The 25,883-nt window shown below is 40.3% G+C and overlaps 1 protein-coding gene and 1 long non-coding RNA gene across 2 annotated transcripts; both read right to left on the minus strand.

Annotated features, from left to right (window-relative positions):
• On the minus strand, positions 1-24,453 carry abcb11b (ATP-binding cassette, sub-family B (MDR/TAP), member 11b). Its single transcript, XM_053634871.1, has 28 exons — positions 23,470-24,453; positions 23,316-23,334; positions 22,312-22,341; positions 22,166-22,223; positions 20,899-21,143; positions 20,707-20,794; positions 20,215-20,348; positions 19,955-20,126; positions 14,623-14,747; positions 13,356-13,530; positions 13,149-13,262; positions 12,568-12,678; positions 10,966-11,091; positions 10,584-10,787; positions 9,428-9,598; positions 9,086-9,287; positions 8,901-8,979; positions 7,208-7,334; positions 6,808-6,975; positions 6,594-6,698; positions 5,792-5,953; positions 5,479-5,682; positions 4,221-4,462; positions 3,891-4,047; positions 3,561-3,758; positions 3,176-3,382; positions 588-734; positions 1-488 (listed from the first exon to the last, which is right to left on the minus strand). The coding sequence occupies exons 1-28, from the start codon at positions 23,543-23,545 to the stop codon at positions 288-290; spliced, it is 4,047 nt and encodes a 1,348-aa protein (XP_053490846.1). The 5' UTR covers positions 23,546-24,453; the 3' UTR covers positions 1-287.
• On the minus strand, positions 759-3,165 carry LOC128613779 (uncharacterized). Its single transcript, XR_008386941.1, has 3 exons — positions 2,297-3,165; positions 2,010-2,047; positions 759-1,796 (listed from the first exon to the last, which is right to left on the minus strand). It is a non-coding gene; the product is annotated as an uncharacterized LOC128613779 (long non-coding RNA).
• Positions 24,454-25,883: the final 1,430 nt, after the last annotated feature.

Here is a 25,883-nt window from a genome sequence, read left to right on the forward strand (position 1 = left end):
TCAAATGTTACAATTCTTTAATTCTGTACAAACAACAACAGAGCAACAACAATGAGTCAATAAGGCACATTCATCATTCATCATTCATGGTTCTATATCAAATTAGACATGAATTTCTTTCAAATCTTTGACTTAGTCTTTGGATCAGTGAAATCTTTGTGAAAGAACAGGTCATAAAGCCATGACTCTATTTCCTCAATCTCACGAATATAAATAATACACTTTATTTATACATTAGCATAACTATTTGGAAATCATTTAACATGAGTTGGCACCATAGCAAACAACTAGCTGATTGGTGCTCCAGTCGTGACCAGCTTGTAATAAGCTCCATTTAAGGACATGAGCTGATCGTGCGTGCCGCACTCGATCACAAACCCACGTGACATCACTGCTATGATGTCAGAGTTCTGGATGGTGGAGAGACGATGGGCGATGACGATGCACGTGCGGCCCTCTCGCGCTTTATCCAAAGCCTCTTGTACTGTCTGTTCGATAAAAGAAAGATAAAAACAACGCATGATTATTTTGGAGAATGTAGCTGTACAGTATAACTCTTCTGTCTGTCTTGTCCTTTTTTTTCCCACCTTCTCACTCTCTGTGTCTAAGGCTGATGTAGCCTCATCCAGCAGGAGGATTTTCGGATCTCGTATGATTGCCCTGGCGATGGCAATGCGCTGCTTTTGACCACGTGAGAGTTGTGACCCTTGGGAGCCCACATTAGTGTCATATTTCTATAGGGACCAGAACAAGAGAAGAGACTGGTTACGATCATGAATAAATAGTATTATACCTAGAGCAGTAGAGAGCACAATCTAATTGTATCAAATTTAAAGATGTAACCTGCTTAGTTTTTTTTTTTTTGCAAATTACACTCCCTGAACACTTTATTAGGAACACTATACTAATACTGGGTAGGACCTCCCTTTGATCTCAAAACAGCCTCAGTTCTTCGTGGCATGGATTCCACAAGATGTTGGAAACATTGCTTTGAGATTCTGGTTCATGTTGACATAATTTTGCATCAAGCAATTACTGCAGATTTTTCAGGTGCATCTTTCATCCTGCAAATCTCCCGTTCTCCCACATCCCAAAGGTGATCTACTGGATTCAGATCTGGTGACTGGGAAGGCCACTGAAGAACACTGAACTCATTGTCATGTTTATGAAACCAGTTTGAGATGACTTTTGCTTTGTGACATGGTGCATTATCATGCTGGAAGTAGCCATTAGAAGATGGTAAAATTGTGGGCATGAAGGGATGCACATGGTCAACAACAATACTCAAATAGGCTGTGTTATTCAAGCGATGATTGATTGGTTTTAACTGGGCCAAAATTTCAAGAAAACATTCCCCACAGCATTACACCACCTCCACCAGCCTCAACAGTTGACACAAGGCAGATTGGGTTCATGTATTTATCCTGTTGGTGCCAAATTCTGACCCTACCATTTGCGTGCCTCAGCAGAAATTGAGATTCATCAGACCAGGCTACGTTTTTCCAGTCTTCATCTGTCCAGGTGTGTACTGTGCATTATAAAGTCAGGCTTACGATTTGTTTAAAGCACTTCCAAAAACATAATGTTGGGAGTATTGTAATGGATCAGGATGTCAGAGAATTGCAACTCTAAAACTATTTAATTATAAAACACCTTTTGCATGAGGGTAGCACAGCAGTGCAGTGGGTCATGTTGCTGCCTCACTGCGCCAGAGCCCCAGTTTGATCCTGAACTCGGGTTACTGTCCGTGTCGAGTTTTGCATGTTCTCTCTTCTGGGTTCTCTGGTTTCCTCGCACTTCCCAAAAACATAAAACCATTATGCGTAAATGTGGGTTGTGGTCCTAATTAAAAAGTAGGCCATTAACAGGTCAAATGGTGCATCAATAGAAATAAGGTCAAGTAAATACATATAAAACACAAATAGGCTACTTGTACTGTTTGAATGTGCTTACTGTGCATCAGTGACCTGGTATACTAGTTTATTCTTGTGGGTTATTTATAACAATACCTGGAATAATTTGAAATCCAAGGACCGTGGTGAAAGAACTATTAAGGGAAAATGTGTAGTTTTAATATAGATTCATTAAAATATGTATTGTATGGTGTTATTTTGCCAAAACTACAATGCATCTGGCAAGAGTAGTCATCATTTTGGACTTCAAATAGAAGGATCAGACATTGGGATTGTACTAGCTATGATGATGTCTAAGGTACAACCAAAGACAATTAACTGCCAAGCCACCAGAGGGCACCCTCCCACCTATTTTAAACTACTTCTTCTGTGGTTCCACTCACTTCATGTTTTGTGTTCCTCGTGGTTAGTCTCACTATGACTTTTTATTCTCCCTTTAGTTACTTAGCATCTGTTGGATTTGTTAGACTGTTGTTTGTTGAATTCTTCCTGCCGTGTTTTTGTTTTGCTCACTTTTGGACCCTTGTCTTAACTTTGCTTGTTTTTCTTTAATAAAGAAGAGCCTGTACTTGCATCTGTCTCCAATTTCATGACCTCTCTGAGACACAAGAAGCCAGCCACCACATCTTTTCAACCTGCTACTCATGCTGCATCACAGGGCGGCGTAATACACTTGGAGAAAAGTAACGCGCTATGTGTACTTTTCTGTGTACATTATCTCACAGAGGCGCATGATTGGCTAGTGTTGCTGTGATTAACAGGGGAGCGATTGTATGCCATCCCTCCCACCCAGAGATCATGGTCAGTTTTGCTCCCATTGTTCCCAGTCACAAATGGTTGTTGTATCGTTGGGATTGGAACTTCCAAATGATAGAATGAACTCTTTTCTGTTGCCATCCAGAAGCCCCATTCGATTCTCTTTTCAGCCTATTTTGTTACAAACATAACAATCCTTGTATTAGTGAGGCAGAATACTTTCCAAGCACATAGCTGAGCAATTGAGGGCTTAGAGCCTTGTTAAAAGCCCCAATTGTAATCCAGATAGTCCGGGAAACTCACAACGTTCTGGTTAGTAGGACAGAACACTAGGCGCTGTTTAACACTTAAACTCGCACATACATTTAGCAATTATGAATGCGTTCAGGAACTAAGCGTTAAACGTTTTCACATCTCTATTGTTAGTGGCTTATTAATTCTAAGAGCAGGACTTAGTGACTTAGAAAGGAAACCATTTTTTAAATTATTATTATTATTTTTATTACCTCAGGAAGTGACATGACAAAGTCATGGAGCTGGGCCTTCTTGGCTGCAGAGATGACATCATCCATGCTGAGCTCCCTCTGGTTATCCCCATAGCGAATGTTCTCCTCAATGCTGCAGTCGAACAGAATCGGCTCCTGGGAAACGATCCCAATCTTAGAGCGTAGGAACGGGACGTTGATTCGAGTGGAATCATGTCCGTCGATTAGCTGGATAACAGTAGAAAACCCAGATGTGTCATTTCGCATCAATTCCTTCTCAAGTCTCAAACAAGAACAGGAATGCAATAACAAACTAAGGACAGTACGTAAAGGCTCTTCTTTGTTATAACTCATATAGTTCAGTAAGTTATTAGTGTGTGTTTACTGTATGTTAAAGCATTCTCACCACTCGTCCTAAGTCTGGGTCGTAAAATCTCTCAAGCAGCTGGACGCTAGTGCTCTTGCCACAGCCACTGCTGCCCACAAAAGCAAGAGTCTGACCAGGCTTCACACTTACAGTAAGGCCGTTCAAAACCTGGATATCTGGCCGGCTCGGGTAGGTGAACTTACAATCTATAAACTCGATATCTCCTCTGAAATCAGCCTAAATTCAGAGAAATACAGCTTTTAGAATATTGACCAGTTGTATGCTACTGAACATAATATTTCATTTTCTTTTGATGTTTTCCATGTATTGATTGAGTTTTTTTTTTTTTTTATGTTTTAGTTTAATCACCCATTTGTCGCCTTTGTCACTGTAGACATTGATTTTGGGATCACGGTCAAGCAGCTGGAAGAAGCGAGCTGCAGAAATCTTCGCTTTGGCATAATCAGGTGTGTATGAGGAGGCTCTGCCCAAAGCTGTTCCACTGGTTACGATGGCAGAGATGACCCTACCATGAGAGACAGGAGTCTCTACTGTCACTACATTACTGTGTTATTACAATATGTAGGTATTACCATTGCCAAACCATTAATAGATACCCAAATTCAGACATTTGCCAATCATATATGCTCAAACTCTATTACTGTGCATTTTCAACATCGAGCTCGCAGGAACTCTCACCTAAAAACCAAACTGAAATGAAGGTCCTCATGGCGCACCAAGTATCCACCAAAACGATAAGATGCTGAGTTTGCCAGGAAGACGACACACTGGGCAAATCCATAGCATGCACCATATACATTAGCCTTCTTCAGTGCAGCCTGGTACGGTGCCTCAAGCTGAGCTTCGTACACTTCCACAAAACTACGCTCTTTACCGAGACCAGCGATGGTGCGGATATTGTTCAGCGCCTCACCAGATATCTAGAGAAAGATCGAGGGCAACTGCATCAGTAGTTTGAAAAAATATTTTTTGGTTATTATTTTTACTGTATAGTCCACAAATAAGGACTATAATGCTTTCATAATGATGAATTAAAGCATGCACTAACCCTTAGCACATCTAATGTTATTAATTTTCTTTATGTACATAACATACTGTAGGTTAACCCATACTAGGCTATTTATACTAGGGAAAACAACAATATAAAAGCTCTCATAAATTCTGTGTAAATTATGGATCTATAAATTTGTCATTATGAAAGCATTAGTTTAGTATTAATCTATTACTTATTTCAGTATGAATAAGGTATTAGAAACATAATCTCATAAACTATGTACTCAGTTAACATTGTGTATTAAGGTATAAAAAAAATTGTTATTTTTCCAAAATAAAACTTTCTATTCTTCTTATTATTTATTAATCTGGACATGAACAGCGTTATTATAGATTACAGATATTATAGATATTGTTGCTGTTGTTTTGACAAGATAGTATAATAAATGTGCTGAAATTGGAAATCTTTGTAAATATAAACAGAAAAAGGGATTTAATTTTACGGTCACATTTCCCCATGTCTTATCTGCTGAAAGCAAGCTGGCGAAGAGATTTCAGACGACTAATTTCATACATTTTATTTGTGCTGCTGATCAGTGAGATGACATTGGATGCATTTGGTATTTTATATGTATGTTTGTTGTTATATATATATATATATATATATATATATATATATATATATATATATATATATAAAATTCCTTGGACAATGTGGCATCCATTGTTAAGTACACTTCAGAGGTTCTTCAGCTTGTCCATCAGGGGAGATTCCTTACTGCTTAGTGTTTTATGCAAAACCATACAACAAAGGGTTTCCTTTTCAGAAACAATACCATTTTAGTAAGCTAAAACCATTAACCATCCAAGGAAGTCTTAAGGAACCGTTTTTCCGAGAGTGAAGTGAACAGAGTATGGAGGTTAAATTGCATGTTTAGAATACCTGACCAGCTGCTTCCATTGCTTCCTTGTCCTGCTTTGCGAAACCAGTAAGCATCTTGGCCTGGAAGCCTCCGGAAAGTGCGAGGAAAGGCAGAAAGCACATGATGACCAAACTGAGCTTCCAGCTGAAGTAGAAGGAGATAATGATGGCTACGCCAATGTTGGTCAGAGAGTTCAAAATCATTCCGATCTGTGCGCCAGTGGCCTGCGAGAAATAACTGCAAGTTAACCTCGATGGGAGAAGCAGTTAAATTAACCTTGGAGGGGAGTCAGGTTTTAATGGTTGGTGTATAGGTTAGGTCCTTTACACTTACTCCTTGGACTTGTGAAGCATCTGTGGCCAGTCTAGTGGTCAAAGCACCCGGGCTATTCCTGTGGTCATCAAACCAGCCGATCTCTTGGCCTAACATGGCGTGGAAACCCAGGCGCCTCAATCGACGTGTCAGCAACTCCCCAGATTTAGAAAACGCATAACCCTGAGAGATAAAGGAGCATGGAAGAGTGATTTAAATACAGATCAAACTCAAATTATAAAGCTGAATAACTCTTCAATAATTATTAGTAATTGTGAGTTGTAATAATCTACCTTTTCTACATACTTTTACTTGTGTTTCTGTGTCTATCTGAAACTCTACAACAAAAAAGCCCTAGACGGAAACAGAGTTCAGTCTGCACCTTATGCCAGCTGTGGCCAGATGCTAGACTAAACATGAACATTCAGTGATAGTTGAGGATTAATGAGCTTCTCAATAGTCTGAAAGTCTGAAAACTTGGCTGCATACACACTAAAGGAAGATGAGAGTGGCTTCCTAAATAATGGTTGGGAGAGGAGGTCCTTAAAAATGATGCCACAATTTTAATAAGTAAGATTAAAGAATGCTTTTCCATCATGTCAGAAAAACATGAGCACTTTCAAACACCACTACACTGGTCTATTGACTCAAGCTTGACTACCTCGTTATACTGTACATATCCATTCACAGTGAAAAGTGAAAGTACTAATCTAGACAAAAAGTTGTTGTGAAAGATCTATCTAGCTTAGAATTGCAATGTAAATGAAATTGACTTGTGTAATGTAGGTTACTTTTGTAGTATAGTTCAGGTATTAGTGCTTACCTGCAGCATTTGTGTGAAAAAGGTGGTCACACCGACTAACACGAAGAACAAACAGATTCCATCAATCTCTCTTCTCTGGGCAGCAGGGTCAGGCATCGAGAATGTCTGTGTGGAAGAAGACACAAGCGACATTATTCAAAATCCCACACTAATATCTGAGGAGAAAATACAAATTTCCAGTCTGACAGGAGCCAGTGATTTAGTGAACCCTTACCGCCAGGATCTGGCTGAAAAGCAGCGAGTACACTGGATTGACTCCTCCATTCACAGCGGCTCCAAAAGTTCCAAAAACCATGTAAGGCCATTCTGGGGCGTTGTACTTCAGAATTCGAGTCACAGGAGCTGGTTCTACTTCCTCTTCCTCATCTTCAGGAATGACACCCTATACACACCACAAACACATTCGCATACAGGAAAGGAAACTTCAGTCTTATCCGACTGCACCATTGAAACACTCTTAAAATACATTCTTAGCATTCTTATGGGGATTCCTTTCAGTTATGGGCCCACTGTAGGAGCGGATTTACCCAAATAACCCCTGAGAGACCCTTACATGCATTTTAAAAGATAAGGGGGAAAAACATTCCTTTTATGCACAAACTTTTTTGTGATACCTTTTTACTGAACTGGGAAACATAGGATTCAGAGTAGGACTGTGGACCGAGTTCCCCAGCAATTGCTACTGAGGATTCTGGAATGATGTTGGACAAACGGGATTTAGTCCCGCGACGAATGGAGGCCCTGCAGAGACACAAACAGAGATGTTACAATGCATAACCAACTAAAGAGAGCAAATATTCATATATAAACTCCAATACCAAATAATCATTTTAACTCCAATCAGCTACCCAGTGGCGTAGCCAGCAAATTATTTTCTTTGGGTGGATGCCAGACAGTGGCAGAAGCGTATTCAGAGTGCGTCATTTAAGGCACCCTTGCCAGATTAACAACATTAATAGGTGTAGGAACTTGCTACAGTTTGTCAGAGCCATATCCCCCTGCAGATCTCACCTGGTTTCCCACTGAAGTTGAGCTGGCCAGTACATGGATGGGAGACCTCCTGGGGAAAATAAGGTTGGTGCTGGAAGTGGTATTAGTGAAGCCAGAAGGGGGCGCTCACCATATGGTCTGTGTGGGTTCTAATGCCCCAGTATAGTGACGGGGACACTATGCTGTAAAAACAGTACTGTCTTACGGATGAGACGTTAAACCGAGGTCCTGACTCTCTGTGCTCATTAAAAATCCCAGGACACTTCCCGTAAAAGATTAGGGGTGTAACCCCGGTGTCCTGGCGAAATTCCCTCATTGGCCCTTCTCTATCACGGCCTCCTAATAATCTCCATCTCTGAATTGGCTAAATCACTCTCCTCTCCACTAATAGCTAGTGTGTGGTGTTCTGGTGCACTATGGCTGTCGTTGCATCATCCAGGTGGAAGCTGTACACTAGTGGTAGTTCAGGAGATCCCCCCTCCCACCCCACCATACTGTGTAAAGCACTTTGAATGTCTAGAAAAGCACTGTATAATGTAACTGTAACTATATAAATGTAACTAACACAGAAAATTATTAAAATAACATGCTAATAGGATGAAAATGGCATAACACCAGATCTACCCCATTAATTCTCCACCTGTAGTAAACCTTAGGTACTTTACTAGTTTAGCTAGCTGGTTATTAGCTTTTAAACAGACATAGGAAGATGCATGATCCTGATTGATCTCCCCACAGTAGCCAATACGATGTGATTAGGGACGCATTCGTGTGATGTCTAGGGCTGTTAAATATGGAGTAATCATAATGATGACTTCATTGACCATTTTTGAACATTGGTATAACTCACTTACTGGGGAAAACCATGTTATTTGGCACCTTATTTGGATATAAATCAGTCAAATAATCATTTGAAACTGTCATAAAATATTTCAAGGGACACCTCCCCAGCTACACCTCAGCAGCTACCTACAGATAATTACAATTTACAGAGTTTTCTTTAATGCATAATAGAGATTGTTGTCAAATTCACACTTTACAACACCATTATTTAATACACAAGTAGCTTTCCTGGCCCTGCTGCAGTCAGATACTTTACATGAATGCTCAACGGTCAGACTTTCAGTCCTCCAGGTCATTTTCAATGTCTAGCAGTAATAAGTCTGTGGACTAGTGTTATAATCTTAAAGATGTTTTGTCACTCTTACTGAAAGAGATCTAATGAAGCCTCTCAGGTGAGTAGTGAAACTTCTTCCAAATCTACTCGTCATGTTTTGGCAATCAGACTGATCTGTTTCACACATACAGCTAGCGCACCTTAGACTTGTCCGATAACTTCCTGCCCGAGAAAGATTTATGCTCTCTGCTTCAGGCTCTCCAGCAGCCTCCGCTTCCACTAAAGAGGATAAAAATGCGATGAATATTATTTGTTTTCAATATTAACTGGTGCATAGGCAAGCATTTGTGTATTTTTTATATGTAAACATGTGAGCGAGACCTACTCTGTTTGGCTTTCTGGTTGAGAGCTTTGTCTCCCTGGGTCTGTAGAGTGACTAGAGTGAAGTAAACACCCTTTCTGTCCATCAACTCATCATGTTTGCCTCTCTCTACAGCTCGCCCATGCTCGAACCCCACAATCACATCAGCATTCTTTATTGTCGATAAACGGTGGGCAATGGAAATGGTGGTACGACCAATTTGGACCTTGAACAGACACACACAGAGAGCGAGAGATAGATAAACAGGAAAGCAACAAAACATTTTTGAGGATCTCCAGTATATTATTCATTTATTAATTGTTTTTGCATGTTTTGTTGTGTATATGTGCTAAAGGTGTTGCTGACCTTGTCAAGAGCTTCCTGTACAATAGCTTCGCTCTCATTGTCAAGTGCAGAAGTTGCCATGTCCAGCAGAAGGATTCTGGGATTTCGCACCAGGGCTCGAGCGATTGCAATTCGCTGTTTCTGGCCACCACTCATCTGTCCACCACCCTCACCAACCAGCGTGTCAAATTTCTGAAACAATGTCAAGATAGAAATCTCATTACGAATGGACTTAAGTTCATCCACAATTATGTGCACATTTGTCTAATCTTTTATTATCAGATGTGCAAACAGGACTGTGAAATTTCCTAGTTTTAAGTCAACCTCAAATTCTATGATAAAAAGTGATGACGTTCACCTCAAGAGATTATTATTTTTAGTGTAGATGTAATAATGGACAGTGACATGGGTGCAGCATATCATCGGATGAAAATGTTTAAAGGTCCTGTAGCTACTGTGGTTAATCCGAAATAGCTCCTGATTTGAAGGGTGCAAAAGCCATTAATTAGTGCAATATATTCAATTCAAAGTGTATTTACATAACACTTTAAATAATGGACATTGTCACAAAGTGGTTTCACAGAAAACCGGATACAAGTTTTTGATTACAATTTATCCCTAATTAGCAAGCCAGATGCAGTGGTAGCAAGGAAAAACTTCCTGAGAGGACAAGAGGAAGACACTATGAGAGGAACCAGACTCAAAAGGGAACCCATCCTCATCTGGGTGACACAGGATAGTGCAATTATAAATCATTTCTCTTCTATAACTGTATAGTATGAAGTCAAGCAGTGCTAATCGTGTAAAAAGGAACTTGTGTATAAGCATCATTCGATTTTTAACTAGGTTTCTTGTATTAACTGTTCAGTGATGTGAGACTTGAGTGTTCTTAGCAATTGCTGAAAGAACATCCACAGCCATCTTAAGAGTGTCTATGATCTGCATGGCTATGGCTAAAGGTAATCATTTACAGTATGATTACAGAAACTTTCTCACGTTTGGAGACATTAGCAACGTTTCACAACTTTATTTTGAAATATAATGTTCTATCTGCCCAAAAAAAACACTTTTTGTAGTGCCTTGTTGGTGTAGAATTAATGGGAAAATCTGTAAGCTTCTGATGGTGTTTGACAATGCTGAGGGTTAGGATTTATAGCTGAATCATAGAATAGTCAACCTGTGGTAAGTCCATTATAAAGTTGTAGGCGTTTGCATCTTTGGCAGCTTTGATGATGTCGCTGTCAGATACACCAGGTTTTCCGTAGCGAATATTCTCAGCAATGGTTGTGGCGAATAAAACTGGCTCCTGCTCTACAATGCCGATGAGTGTGCGGAGCCACTGGATATTCAGACCACGAATATCATGACCATCCAGAGTGACCTGGAAACAAAAACACGGAGAGAAATGTTTTTTTTAAAACACCAAATAATTAAAGAATGACACAAATTAAATCTTTTCAGTAGTTCAGAAAGACTTTTTTTTTAACACACCAGGCAGTGGAAACATTGCATATGGCTTTCCTAGAAAACTCAAAATTGATCTATGTAAAGATTCTTACCATGCCCTCTTTGGGGTCATAAAAGCGCTGGATGAGCTGTACAGTTGTGCTTTTTCCTGCCCCACTTGGCCCCACGAAAGCTGTAGTCTCCCCAGACTTCACCTGTAGATTCATCTGATCCAGGATCTGTGTTAGGAAACATTCATAACTCAGAAAACCTTCATAAGGCTTAAGTCATAGCATTTGACCTCACTGTAGAGACAGAGATTTGATGAGGACACTCAGGTACCCTGACTCCAATTGTCAGCTCATGTGATCTTGTAGTATAAATATACACTCACTGAACACTTTATTAGGAACACCTGTACACCTACGTATTCATGCAGTTATCCAATGAGCCAGCAGCTTTAGGTAATTTTCACATCAACCATCAGAATGGGGGGAATATGTGACCTCTGTGATTTGACCGTAGCGTGGTCAAATGGTTGGTGCCAAATGGTTGAATATTTCTATAACTGCTGATCTCCTGGTATTTTCACTAGGATTGTCAACAGTGTCTAGAGTTTACTCAGAATGGTGCAATAAAGAAAAACAACCATTTTTTTCTGTTCTGTGGATGGAAACACCTTGATGAGGTCAAAGGAGAACGGCCAGACTGATTTGAGCTGACAGAAAAGCTACAGTAACTCAGATACCCACTCTGTACAATTGTGCATCTCAGAATGCTCAGCACGTCAAACCTTGAGATGGAGGAGCTACAACAGAAGAAGGCCACATCAGGTTCCACTTCTGTCGGCCAAGAACAGAAAGCTGAGACTGCAGTGGGCAAGGGATCACCAAAACTGGACAGTTGAAGACTGGTCTGATGAATCTTAATTTCTGCTGAGTCACACAGATGGTAGGGTCAGAATTTACCACCAACAGCATGAATCCATGAACCCAATCTGCCTTGTGTCAACATTCCAGGCTGGTGCAGGTGGTGTAATGGTGTGGGGAATGTTTCTTTGGCCCACTTTGAACCATTAATACCAATCAATCATCGCTTGAATTCCACAGACTATTTGAGTATTGTTGCTGACCATGTGCATCCCTTCATGGCAAAAATCATCTTCTAAAGGCTACTTCCAGCATGATAATGCACCATGTCACAAAGCAAAAGTCATCTCAAACTGGTTCCATGAACATGACAATGAGTTCAGTGTTCTTCAGTGAGTGACCTTCCCAGTCACCAGATCTGAATCCAGTAGATCACTTTTGAGATGTGGTTTGCAGCATATATGTGCACCTGAAAAATCTACAGGAATTGTGTGATGCAATCATGTCAACATGGACCAGAATCTAGAATACAGAGTCAATGTATTTGTTTGAATTTTGAGTTTAGCTAAGCAGGGGTCTTCTCATTGAGTGTCTGAAGTTTAAATTCTGTCCAAGACAGCATAATTGCCCCTACCCTCTGGCTGGGAAGGATGGCATTACAAAGCAAAACTAATCATTTACAAATACATTTGAATGTTATTGCAGTTCCCACTTCAGAGTAGACCGAATAAGCCTGTTGGACGAGTGGCAAAATGTCAAAATTGTATTACACATCTAGTTTGCATAACATACTAACATGAGCCAATTCAATAACTACAACTACTGGCAATCTTTTTAGATTTTCACCTTCACTTCTGGTCTCGAAGGATAGTAGAAGGTCACATTGTGAAATTCCAGATCTCCTTTCACCTTGTCCAGCTTGTAGCCAGCTTCAGACAGGCAGTCGATCTCTGGTTCCTGGAAATGAGACACATCTTTCTTCAGATGGTATTGAACAACTCTCTTTGCATGTTTACTATGTTAAATACTAAATGTTCATAGTTGTTCATATATATAATATATATTTAGTGATGCATTTGTTATGGTAACCTCAATGTTTCACTTCAAATTAAATGCTGTAGAAAAAAGATTTACATTTATATTTACATTTCTTGCTTTTGGCAGATGCCCTTATCCAGAAGTGCTTTGAAGTCTCTATCAATAAATACATCCTGATACTAGTTCACAAGGTTGATTGGACTAAGTATACTTTCAGACTAAAAGACTCTGCTGATGAGGTAATATACTAAGAAAAGCACACAGACAACACAATTTTTTTCATATTAAATTGCTTATTTAAGCACTTCAGGAAGAGGTAGGTCTTTAGTGTAACTCTTCAAATACTTAAGAACTAAGCACTTAAGCACTCCTATGAAAGAGGTTCTCACACGGGCAATAGTCTCAAAGATGATAGTAGCAGCTCCTCTGCCTGCAGCAAATGCCTCCAGACAAGGAGATGCTTGTCCCAGGTTCAATGCGGCAATAAGCACCCCAAAAAACACCTGCAATTAGGACACACAGCAGGGGTGGTTGTAGTGGCATTTATAAAGAAGTGGCTCTGTGTGTGTGTGTGTGTGTGTGTGTGTGTGTGAAACCTGAAGTAGGGTTCCAGGGCTGTATTCTTGTGTGTCCACCACTAAACTGGAGCCATACCAAAATGCCAGCGCATAACAAAGGAATATAATGAACCACATGTAGCCAGTGAAGAATCCCATGATCAGGCCTTTTCTAATGCCCCAGCGCTGAGCTGAGACAAGGTTACGATCATACCTTAAAGAAGGGTGAGCAGAAGGAAAGTAAGGAAAACAAGTGGGAGGGAACGAAGAAAAGAGATTATAATATGGATGCATTGTAACTATTTAACTCCATAGCAAAATACAATTCTCTCTTAAAGAGAGAGAGAAAAAATATATTTAAAAAATCTAATATTAATGTGTTTACATTTTCCCTCTCATGCTTTTATTTTTTCCCACCACTTTTTTCACTTATTTAGTTTTTCACATTTATTATTTACTATTGATTAGATCAGGGTTAAAAAGTACAACATTGTGTCAGAATCGTATTAAATTATAAGTGGATGTGCCTCATTAAAATTAGTTTCAAATTAATTAGTAAAATAGTTTATTAAAAATGAAAAGTGTCCATATGTCTGAATGTTAAGTATGTTTAGTTAAAATAAAAAATATATATATGTATTTAATTTAAAAATAAATGATATTAGTTAATGAAGAATTTGTATTAAAAAAAAAAACGACAGTTATGGTCAAGGGCAGTGTTAGTGTTCATATGATATCAAACAAAATCCCCAATCCAACCAATTTTTTTTTTTAAATTTGTACATATTTTTGACAGAAGAAAAGAAAGTAAAAATAATCAGTAATCTTTATAAAATAAAAAAAAATTTAAATTAAACAAAAAAGACTGGTATCCATACAAATTGATGTGGATTTTATAGGATATTTTAAAATGTAATTTATTATAAATGTTAAAATGTACAGAAACTATTTGGTTCATGACATTTGGGATCTCTGAAATTAAAATGCAAATTAAAATTATGTTTGTTTTTTTCATTGAAATGTAATTGGGTAAGAGTTTAAAGGTAAAGTACTAATACTCGATTGGAGAAAAAGTAAGTGTTCTAGATCCCTCTGGAGAGCCTTTAAAGGTCGTCTGAATAATGTAAATATCTAAGAGATGGTACCAAGTAGAAACCATCAAACCACCAAATCTTTCCTGACAATATATAGTAACAAGGTACAATTACTTAAAGTATGTTCCAAATGTAAATGTTTCTGTTATTACGTTGGTTGGATGAGTATCCAATTTGTGGAGAAACAGCTCTAAAGAGGATTTAAAGCTAACCTTTCCACTTCTTTCTTCTCTCCACCGAATGCTGCCACGGTACGGATGGAGGACAGGACCTCGTCTGCAACAGCACCTGCTTTAGCATAGGCCTGCAGCTCCCAACCAGTTAGCTTTGCCACAAACTGGAAATCAAGCACAACCAACACTATAACTTTTTTTTTTAAACATATTTGAATACATTTTCTAGCAGGCTACTTGTAAAGAAAACAACTTGCTTACTTACTGTAAGGCCCACAAGTAAGAATATATTAATACTTAACTAGTTCTTTCATAATGATGAATAAACACCTGGACGAATCCTGAGCACACCAGGAATCAATGCATTATATTAATCAGTGTTGTGGACTCAAGTCACATGACTTGACTTGACTTTTGACTGGACTTTTTTTTTTACTTTGCCATCATTGACTTGTGACTTCGCTCTGTCTCGAAACTTTTGATTTGGAAAGACTTAATACATTCTCAAAACCAAAGATAAAAAATTATACATTTAAAAGTATGCAGTGAATCAACTGTTCTTGTCATGATGTGAGTCCATGGGGGCAGATACAAATGCAAAACTTCTTTTAGTGCAGACAGCCACAGAGATACAGGCTCGGGGATACAGGCTCGGGGATACAGGCTCGGGGGAACAGGCTCAGGAATACAGGTTCAGGGATACAGGCTCAGAGATACGGGCTCAGGGAAACAATCTCAGAAAACAGGCTCAGGGATACAGGCTCAGGGATACAGGCTCAGGGAAACAGGCTCAGGGATACAGGCTCAGGGATACAGGCTCAGGGGAAACAGGCTTGGGGGAACAGGCTCAGGGATACAGGTTCAAGGAAACAGGCTCAGGGAAGCAGGCTCAGGGAAACAGGCTCAGGGATACAGGCTCTGGGAAACAGGCTGAGGGATGCAGGCTCAGGGGAACAGACTGAGGGATACAGGCTGAGGGATACAGGTTCAGGGATACAGGCTCAGGGATACAGGCTCAGGGAAACAGGCTCAGGGATACAGGCTCAGGGAAACAAGTTCAGGGAAACAGGCTCAGGGAATACAGGCTCGGGGATACAGGCGTAGGGATACAGGCTCAGGGGAACAGGCTCAGGGGAACAGGCTCAGGGGAACAGGCTGAGGGATATAGGCTCAGGGATACAGGCTCAGGGAAACAGGCTCAGGGAAACAATCTCAGGAAACAGGCTCAGGGATACAGGCTCAGGGAATACAGGCTCAGGGGAACAGGCTCAGGGATGCAGGCTCAAGGAAGCAGGCTCAGGGATGCAGGCTCAGGGAAACAGGCTCAGGGATACAGGCTCAGGGAAACAGGGTCAGGGGAACAGGCTCAGGGATGCAGGCTCAAGGAAGCAGGCTCAGGGATGCAGGCTCAGGGAAACAGGCTCAGGGATACAGGCTCAGGGAAACAGGGTCAGGGGAACAGGCTCAGGGATGCAGGCTCAAGGAAACAGGCTCAGGGATGCAGGCTCAGGGAAACAGGCTCAGGGATATAGGCTCAGGGAAACAGGGTCAGGGGAACAGGCTCAGGGATGCAGGCTCAAGGAAACAGGCTCAGGGATGCAGGCTCAGGGAAACAGGCTCAGAGATACAGGCTCAGGGAAACAGGCTGAGGGATACAGGCTCAGGGGAACAGGCTGAGGGATACAGGCTCAGGGATACAGGCTGAGGGAAACAGGCTCAGGGATACAGGCTGAGGGATACAGGCTGAGGGATACAGGCTGAGGGAAACAGGTTCAGGGATACAGGCTCAGGGATACAGGCTCAGGGAAACAGGCTCAGGGAAACAATCTCAGGAAACAGGCTCAGGGATACAGGCTCAGGGATACAGGCTCGGGGATACAGTTGGGATAAATTTGCACCTTTAATATCTGTATACCATGTTGATATTTCTGTAAAGCTGCTTTGAGACAATGTCTATTGTAAAAAGCGCTATACAAATAAAATAAATAAATAAAATAAAATAAACAGGCTCAGAGATACAGGCTCAGGGAAACAGGCTGAGGGATACAGGCTCAGGGGAACAGGCTGAGGGATACAGGCTCAGGGAAACAGGCTGAGGGATACAGGCTGAGGGATACAGGCTGAGGGAAACAGGTTCAGGGATACAGGCTCAGGGATACAGGCTCAGGGAAACAGGCTCAGGGAAACAATCTCAGGAAACAGGCTCAGGGATACAGGCTCAGGGATACAGGCTCAGGGAAACAGGCTCAGGGATACAGGCTCAGGGAAACAGGGTCAGGGGAACAGGCTCAGGGATGCAGGCTCAAGGAAGCAGGCTCAGGGATGCAGGCTCAGGGAAACAGGCTCAGGGATATAGGCTCAGGGAAACAGGGTCAGGGGAACAGGCTCAGGGATGCAGGCTCAAGGAAACAGGCTCAGGGATGCAGGCTCAGGGAAACAGGCTCAGAGATACAGGCTCAGGGAAACAGGCTGAGGGATACAGGCTCAGGGGAACAGGCTGAGGGATACAGGCTCAGGGATACAGGCTGAGGGAAACAGGCTCAGGGATACAGGCTGAGGGATACAGGCTGAGGGATACAGGCTCAGGGGAACAGGCTGAGGGATACAGGCTCAGGGATACAGGCTGAGGGAAACAGGCTCAGGGATACAGGCTGAGGGATACAGGCTGAGGGATACAGGCTGAGGGAAACAGGTTCAGGGATACAGGCTCAGGGATACAGGCTCAGGGAAACAGGCTCAGGGAAACAATCTCAGGAAACAGGCTCAGGGATACAGGCTCAGGGATACAGGCTCGGGGATACAGTTGGGATAAATTTGCACCTTTAATATCTGTATACCATGTTGATATTTCTGTAAAGCTGCTTTGAGACAATGTCTATTGTAAAAAGCGCTATACAAATAAAATAAATAAATAAAATAAAATAAACAGGCTCAGAGATACAGGCTCAGGGAAACAGGCTGAGGGATACAGGCTCAGGGGAACAGGCTGAGGGATACAGGCTCAGGGATACAGGCTCAGGGAAACAGGCTGAGGGATACAGGCTGAGGGATACAGGCTGAGGGAAACAGGTTCAGGGATACAGGCTCAGGGATACAGGCTCAGGGAAACAGGCTCAGGGAAACAATCTCAGGAAACAGGCTCAGGGATACAGGCTCAGGGATACAGGCTCAGGGAAACAGGCTCAGGGATACAGGCTCAGGGAAACAGGGTCAGGGGAACAGGCTCAGGGATGCAGGCTCAAGGAAGCAGGCTCAGGGATGCAGGCTCAGGGAAACAGGCTCAGGGATATAGGCTCAGGGAAACAGGGTCAGGGGAACAGGCTCAGGGATGCAGGCTCAAGGAAACAGGCTCAGGGATGCAGGCTCAGGGAAACAGGCTCAGAGATACAGGCTCAGGGAAACAGGCTGAGGGATACAGGCTCAGGGGAACAGGCTGAGGGATACAGGCTCAGGGATACAGGCTGAGGGAAACAGGCTCAGGGATACAGGCTGAGGGATACAGGCTGAGGGATACAGGCTGAGGGAAACAGGTTCAGGGATACAGGCTCAGGGATACAGGCTCAGGGAAACAGGCTCAGGGAAACAATCTCAGGAAACAGGCTCAGGGATACAGGCTCAGGGATACAGGCTCGGGGATACAGGCTCGGGGATACAGGCGTAGGGATACAGGCTCAGGGGAACAGGCTGAGGGGAACAGGCTCAGGGAAACAAGCACTATCAAAGACACACTAGGAACTAGTGATGATGCTTTCAAAACACTGCTTCATGAAGCTTCGAAACCTTTGCAAATCTTTTGTTTCGAATCAGTGGTTCGGCACATGGGCAAGTCACGTGATTTCAGCAAACGAGTCTTCATACGTCATTACTGTTTCTAAATGTTGATGGTTCGCAAATAGGGGGCATTTATCTCCAGGTGGACCAATGAACCAGTGTTTAATATATCATTTGAACTGTTCTCCGGTCAGTTTTATACGGTGGTCGAGAAATGCCTAACAAAACACAAATATGAAAACAAAATAACAAGTCTGAAAACAAATTAACAAATCCAACAAAACGGAAAAGGTAGGTACATTTTGCAAATAGATTCCTTATCACTGATTGGCCAACACATCTGTCAATCAAGATATACAGGTTATACAAGTTAGAAATTGTATTGTATAAATGCTGTTTTCGGATTGGTTGTTTTGTTTTCGGATTTGTTAACGTGTTTTCGGATTTGTTGTATTGTTTTCATATTTGTGTTTTGTTTTGCACTTCTTGGCCACCGTAGTTTTATGATGTAGGTTTATAAAACAGAAATGATTCCATAGTGTTTGTACTGATCCATGGTCAGTGCTCGCCTCAAGATTGCTTGTTAATCATCTGATGTGCAATCCCACCAAATTTCCTGATGGGAGTACTAAATTATTATTAAAACAGAGTGCATAAACAAGCACCACAACCACGACCTGATGTGCAGTAATGCTCCAACAACTAAGAAAGAAAACTAGGCAACTTATATAGGGCACTAATCAATCAGGGAAAATGAAAATCACATGAGTGTGGTTGAGACAGGAAATGGAAGGAGACCACAGAGGAAGAAGTTCTACAAGGACAGCCAGGGCGCCCTCTAATGGCCAAAGGTGGAATTGCCCTGGGGGCCATGACACTTCTTTTTCCCAACAAACAATTAATTTTCAGCTTCAATCTTCATTTCCGAGGTGAACGTTCAACCAGTCAGTCAACCAATCACCTTGCACTAGACAATAACAAAGTTGAAAGAGCGCTCTTTACCAGACAACAGAGGCACTTTGCAGTAGCCATGCTCACAAAGATAGTAGCTTTCACGTACAAAGATTATGTTGTTTTGCAACAAGAAAAGGGCTGAAGCATGTCGAACTTGTGGTTCAAGAATATCAGACAAATTTTGTTTGACATTTGAAGTTGAACAAAATAAATCCCAAAGCAAAGTCAAAGTGAACTGAGATAGATGGGTACCCTAGTGAAGTCAAAGTTATGCATTTTTCAAATACATATATGCTGTATTTTGGGTATAAAGTTTTGTCTAGAAAGTGATGAACACCAATTTTTAAAGATTTGTGTAAATTTGCTGTAGTAATTATTACTCTGCCTTTAAATTTTGTAAAGAGCACATTCTGACTTGACTTATGACTTCAGTGCCAAGATTTGAGACTTATTATGTATGACTTATGACAAAACAATGATTTGGTCCCACCACTGGTATTTATTAATTAATTAATGATGAAAACATTAATAAAGTATCAATATACTGTATGCTTAATTGTAGACCTTATAGTATAGTGTAACTGTAATGTTTGACTGTAAGGTTTGACAGACAGTTTGACAGCTCGTGCTCTAAAACGATCCTCACCAAAGCCATAAACCCAGCTCCCAGTCCAATGAGTGGAGACACAGAGATGATGACCAGTGTCAACTTCCAGCCCCTTACAAATCCCATGAGGAAGCCACAGACAAAGGTGGTGAAGCGCTGAATAAAGATTCCCACCTGATCCCCAATGGCGTCGTTTATCTTATTGATATCACTGTCAAAATGAATAGATCACACAGAACTATAATAGAACATCAACACACTGACGCATATGTACGTGTGAGCACATTTGTTTGTCTTACTCGGACATGCGTGTGTTAAGTTCACCCGCAGAGTTGCAGTCGAACCAGCCGATTTCCATTCTCATGATTTTGCTGAAGTAGAGCTTCCGGATGATCTTGATCTGTCGGGCAGCGCTTGTCACCCACAGAGAGATCTGGATGTAGCAAAATTCCAGCTCTTTTGTTTATTATCATTTGACTTTTGATTTCCACATTGTGTTCATCAGAGTGGTCTGGCCATTAAAGTAAAAATTGCATATGATCCCAGTGTAATCCAAAGAAAAGTCAAACATTAATGGCATGGCTAGCCATTAATGTTAATAGTTAATAGTCTGACAGTCAGACTTCTTTTTGAAGATATAACAAAGACCATCTTGGAAATATACACAGTGTCAATATGGACCCCAAAAAAAGATTTATAGGGGTTACATCCAGGAAGACTAGGACAGTAGAGTGTCCCGGGTCATTCATTGCTCACTGGGATCATTCTCTATTACTGCAAACATGACTTACTTGTACGTATCCGAGCACGAAGACAGAACACCCAATACCAACGTAGTAGTAAGCAAAGTTAGTCATCTCATACTCTATATCTAATAGCCTAACGGAGATAGAGAGGTGATTATTAGTGAAGAGTTTGTATATCAGTGATAGATATTGTGAGTATTCGTTTTCAAAGTTTTCAAAAACAATGTGATTTCTCACCCGCAGGCTCTGGTCATATTGAGCTCCAAGTTGTCCTCAGCTGTGAGGTTCCGCCACTGAATGGTGTTATTGAGACAGTGTTTGGCTGGATCTCGCAGCTCGTTCAGCTCAATGTCATAGTCAATGAATGTGTCAGTCAGCAACCCAAACACGAGCAGCATGAGTGGCTGGGCAGAGCCGTGTATTATAGCGCACAAACTCCCAAAAATCATCATCAGGATTTCACGGCATGTGGAAAAGCAGAACTGGGATGAAGAAAACATTATAGACAACGAGGCTTTAGTTACATGAATTAAATAATTACATTTATTTCATGTCATGGGTTTTCTTTTATATTTGGGCTCACAAACATCATTAGAACAGACCACATTTTAGCAAATCTACCAGCTGTTAATCTCACTGTGTGGCAATATACCAGATATGGGTAAACTAAAGACCAAAAGTATATGACTAATCACAGCCATATGTGCTTTTTGCACATCCCATCCCATGGGCTAGACCCCTTAGTTCTAGTGAAGGAACATCTTAATGCTACAAAATACAACAACATTCTAGACAGAAAAATATGGGTGTGATGGTCAGGCGTCCACATACTTTTGGCCATATAGTGCATGTGGACACCTGACTATCAGAGCCATATTTTATGTACAATGTCTAGAATTTCACAGCACTGGAAGCAAGAGGTCCAAACATGTTCCAGCATTACAATACTCCCTGTGCACAATGTGAGCTCCATGAAGACACGGTTTGAGAAGGTTGTAGCAGAAGAACTTGAGTGTCCTGTACAGAGCCATCAGGGTCTCGACCCCACTGAACACCTTTGGGATGAATTGGAACGGCAACTGCGCCCCAGACATCTTCACCTGACATCAGTACCTGACCTCACTAATGCTCTTATGGCTGAATGAGCACAAATTCCCACAGCCACGATACAAAATGTAGTGGAAAGCCTTCCGAGAAGAGTGGGGGTTATTATAACAGTAAAGTGGGACCAACTTTGGAATGGGATGCTTTGGCTATAAAGTGTATACGGTATGCCACTACAGATAACTTAACAATTAAAATCAGGGAAATTCGTATTTGTTAATAAAGTTTAAGCACATGATTCTTTAATATATAACTAATGCAAACATTTTATATGAAAAAATATTAATAATAATGTCATACCAAAAAAAATGCAGTGATATAGGTTTGCACAGATATCACACTGTAACTGTGAACTGTAACTAAATTCAAAATCCATTCATCTTGAAATGGTTAACATTACCAGTTGAAAGAACCCAACGCGGATGGCTGCTTCTTCCTTCTTCTGGCCTGGTTTGAACCTGTGAAGAGGAAAAATTTCATATCAAAAACAAACTGACGTGCTATTTCAGCCAAATAAATAAATGAAATAGGACATTTATAACTTACTTTTTATGGTTCTTCGAAGATGCCATTGTCCTGTGATGGAATCAAAAGTCATATATAATCAAAAGTCATATATATACACACTGGTCGTGTACATATATACACTGCTAGGTCAAAAGTTTGTGGACACACGACTGAAATGATTTTCATGATCTTAAAAACCTTTTGATCTGAAGGTCTATGATTAAATGTTTGATATCGGTGTTGTAGACAAAAATATCATTGTGCCGACGTATTCATTTCTTTAATTTAGAAAACTAACATTTTATTTACAATTTTTAAACGGACGACTCGGAGCGAAATATTCCGAAAAGCAGCCGATAAGTGTCCAGGATAGTTGTGAACTCCTTTAATACTGTTTAAAAGCATCTCAGGGAAATTCCTCAAGGAATCAGTCTAGAAAACACCAAGAATACATTTCTGGAAATTTCTAGTCAAAAAGGGCCTCTATGTTGAAGATGCTAAAATACAAAATTATTGTATTTATTTTGAATTTTTTTTTTATCACAACATAATTCCCATAGTTACATCTGTGTTCTTCCAAACCTTCGATGACTTTACTATTATACTATTATTATTATTAAAATGTGTGTGTGGGGGGGTATATATATATATATATATATATATATATATATATATATATATATATATATATATATATAAAGTGATGACCTCAAGATTTATCAATCAGTGTGCAGTTAATTTAGATTATATTCCACCGCAGTGGAATTTTGTCTTGGGTCGTCTTTGTGCAATGGCAGATAGAACAAACATATTTTAGAGAATCTGCCACAGCATACTGCAAGTCCTCTTAAATGTTTAAATGCTATCTCAGGAATGTTTCATCGGTGCCCAAAAGTCTCATTAAGATTGCATTCTAATTGGACTTTAAGTCTGATTTGCAATACAAATTCAGGGTCTGATGAATAATTGATCATTGACTGCTTAACTTCATGTCTAATAGATCCCCACCGGCCAAAAAAGGTCAGCTAAAAACATGTACTTACATGTATTCTGCATCTCGCTCTAAAATTGGAATCAATATGTTCATATCATTACAGATTGACCATGCAGACAGAGTAAAATGAGCACTACTGTATACTCTGTATATGAGTTTGAGTACTACTGTATACTTAAAACGTAATATACCACACTCCTCACCTTCTGCGGAAAACTCATAGCCATCGTTCTCCTGTCCAAACCTTTTAATGCTGCGCAGCTTTACAGATCCTGGCATTGTGCTTCCTATTCCAGCTTGTTTTCAGAAAACGAGAAGACTTCAGATATCAGTTCCAATTTGCCAAAGATGTGCCTATGGTTTAATCATCTCTTCAGCGTTTGATGAAATCGGTTTACTGATGTCAGAGTGACACAAGGCAGATTAACGTGGAAGGTGTATTGTATATGTGTGGTGTTTGAGCATGTCATTGGCTGTACTACGCTAAGGTAAGTGTCCAGCAGGTTGTGCTTTAAAGGGGTGAATGACCATCATAGGTAAATAGTGCGAAGGAAAGTATCAGGAAATCAGTTTCACAATAGGCATTTTCAGGGGTATATTCACATGATTAAATCTGTCAGTTATCTGTCAGAAATATAATAATATTACTAACTGGAAAAAGATATGCTCTGCATATATTGCATACAGATAATATTTGTGAGTCACACATAATGAATCCTTTTTGAGAATTTTTTTTTTTTTTTTTTTTTACAATTATCAGAATCTGTGACAATTATCACTGACAGCCTGTGCATCAATTTACCCAATCCCTATCGCACTGTAATTTGATTTTTCAATATAAAAATATTTTTATACTAGATTCTACCCACGTTATAACACTTTACTAGGGCTGGTATGTCTGTTCACATCCTGATAAAGTTCAGAGAACTGCTGCCCTGACACATTGTACTTTAAAGTGAAGGTGAATGTTCATTAGGTCATTGCACCACCCTGTGTTTCTGGCCTCACAAACACACAGCCCAGGGTGCTTTTATGTAAAATACTGCCCTGCTCTGCTGTCTTATACTTTATGCAGGATAATACTAATGTGAGGCAAGCTGGGGTTTATTCCAAGGGACTAAGGTGTCTTAACGAACAAAATCTTTCCAGGGAAATGTGAATCATATGAGGTAGGGTGTCCAGTGCATTGACCTGTCAGGGGACCTTGAACATAAGCACATTATTCTCACGTAGCATGACTATTTTCACAGAACATAAAAGATTTGTAATCCAGCATTAAATGTGAGTAACACGCTTCACTCTTACAGAGAATTGAAGCCAAAAAAGATTAAAATCTGATTTTATGGAGGTGCAACAAAGAGAATAGTCTGCTCACAGTTCCGGGCTCTCTGAGTGTGATTACTACACTGAGTACCATTTTCCTAAGCAAGGAGCCTAAATATGCAACATACTTTAATGTTAATAAGTAAATAAAAAAACACGTTCAATCATTATTGTGCATTTATGCCCAATTAAAAAATAAATAAAGACAATATGAGTAACTACTACTATGGTGTGTCCTGTCAGTCTCTCTAGTTGAGTGTACCAAAAGTCTCTATACATAGGAGGGAATTAACACTTTTTAGCAAAATGCCTTCCAAAAATGTTCATACTTAATTTACTATATGCAGAATTTAGTGTAACGAGTTACTGTATTCTAATTACTCTATTCTGATAACACAGTAATGTAACACGTTACATTTTAAATTGATGTAATTTGATTATAGTTACTGATGTCAATAAAATGACATTACTTGCGTTACAAGTTTATTGTTAAGAAAACAATATTAAGTAAAAAAAATCACATCTTGCGCGACTGCCAGGGGCGTAACCTGGCCTGGACACTGGGGGCTGTAGCCACGAAGAATTTTTCTTCAGCCCTGAATAATTCTCCACTTGGAGCGGTTCGTCACTACATAACTGAACGTCAGAAAAAGAAGAGGCGGTGTTGTATTTTATATCTTCAGTGAATGGAGACGAGACCAATCAGACAGGTTTACAGGAAAAAACGTGGAAACACTCATGTCTTATTGGCTGACGCCTCTCAATTCTGCCAAATGCTAGCTCACACAGTCAATGTCAGGAAAACGGATATACCCCGATTTATTTATTTATTTATTTATTTAAACCAGTAAAGGGGTTGAAACTGAAACAGTAACATGCTCTCATTCTGAGCAGAAAAACAAGGTGTGTAAATGTCTATATGAGTTCCAGTTTATGTGAATATGATATGAGCAGAGCATAAGGAAGGATAATGTATTTTGCATGGACTGTAGCAGCTAAACCCATACAGTGATAGCTTAGCTCTGCCTCCTCTTAGCTAGCGACACCAAACTAGCCTAGTTAGAAAAGTTTTATATTTTATCGGTCTGGTAATCCTACAAACAGTAATAACACCCGAGGCAAGTTTTATAATAAATCCAACTTTTTCTGATCATGTCATACATTGACGCACGCTAAAATTACTGAAAGAACTATGAGTCTCACTTTAAGTATATTTTTGTAGGTTTGATAGGTTTTGAAAGCTGGCAAGACCTAATGTTTTCAATTTTCCTCTTTTTGGCTGTTTTTGTAAATG

The sequence above is a fragment of the Ictalurus furcatus genome, chromosome 10 (genome assembly GCF_023375685.1).
Source record: "Ictalurus furcatus strain D&B chromosome 10, Billie_1.0, whole genome shotgun sequence".
Classification (NCBI taxonomy): domain Eukaryota; kingdom Metazoa; phylum Chordata; class Actinopteri; order Siluriformes; family Ictaluridae; genus Ictalurus; species Ictalurus furcatus.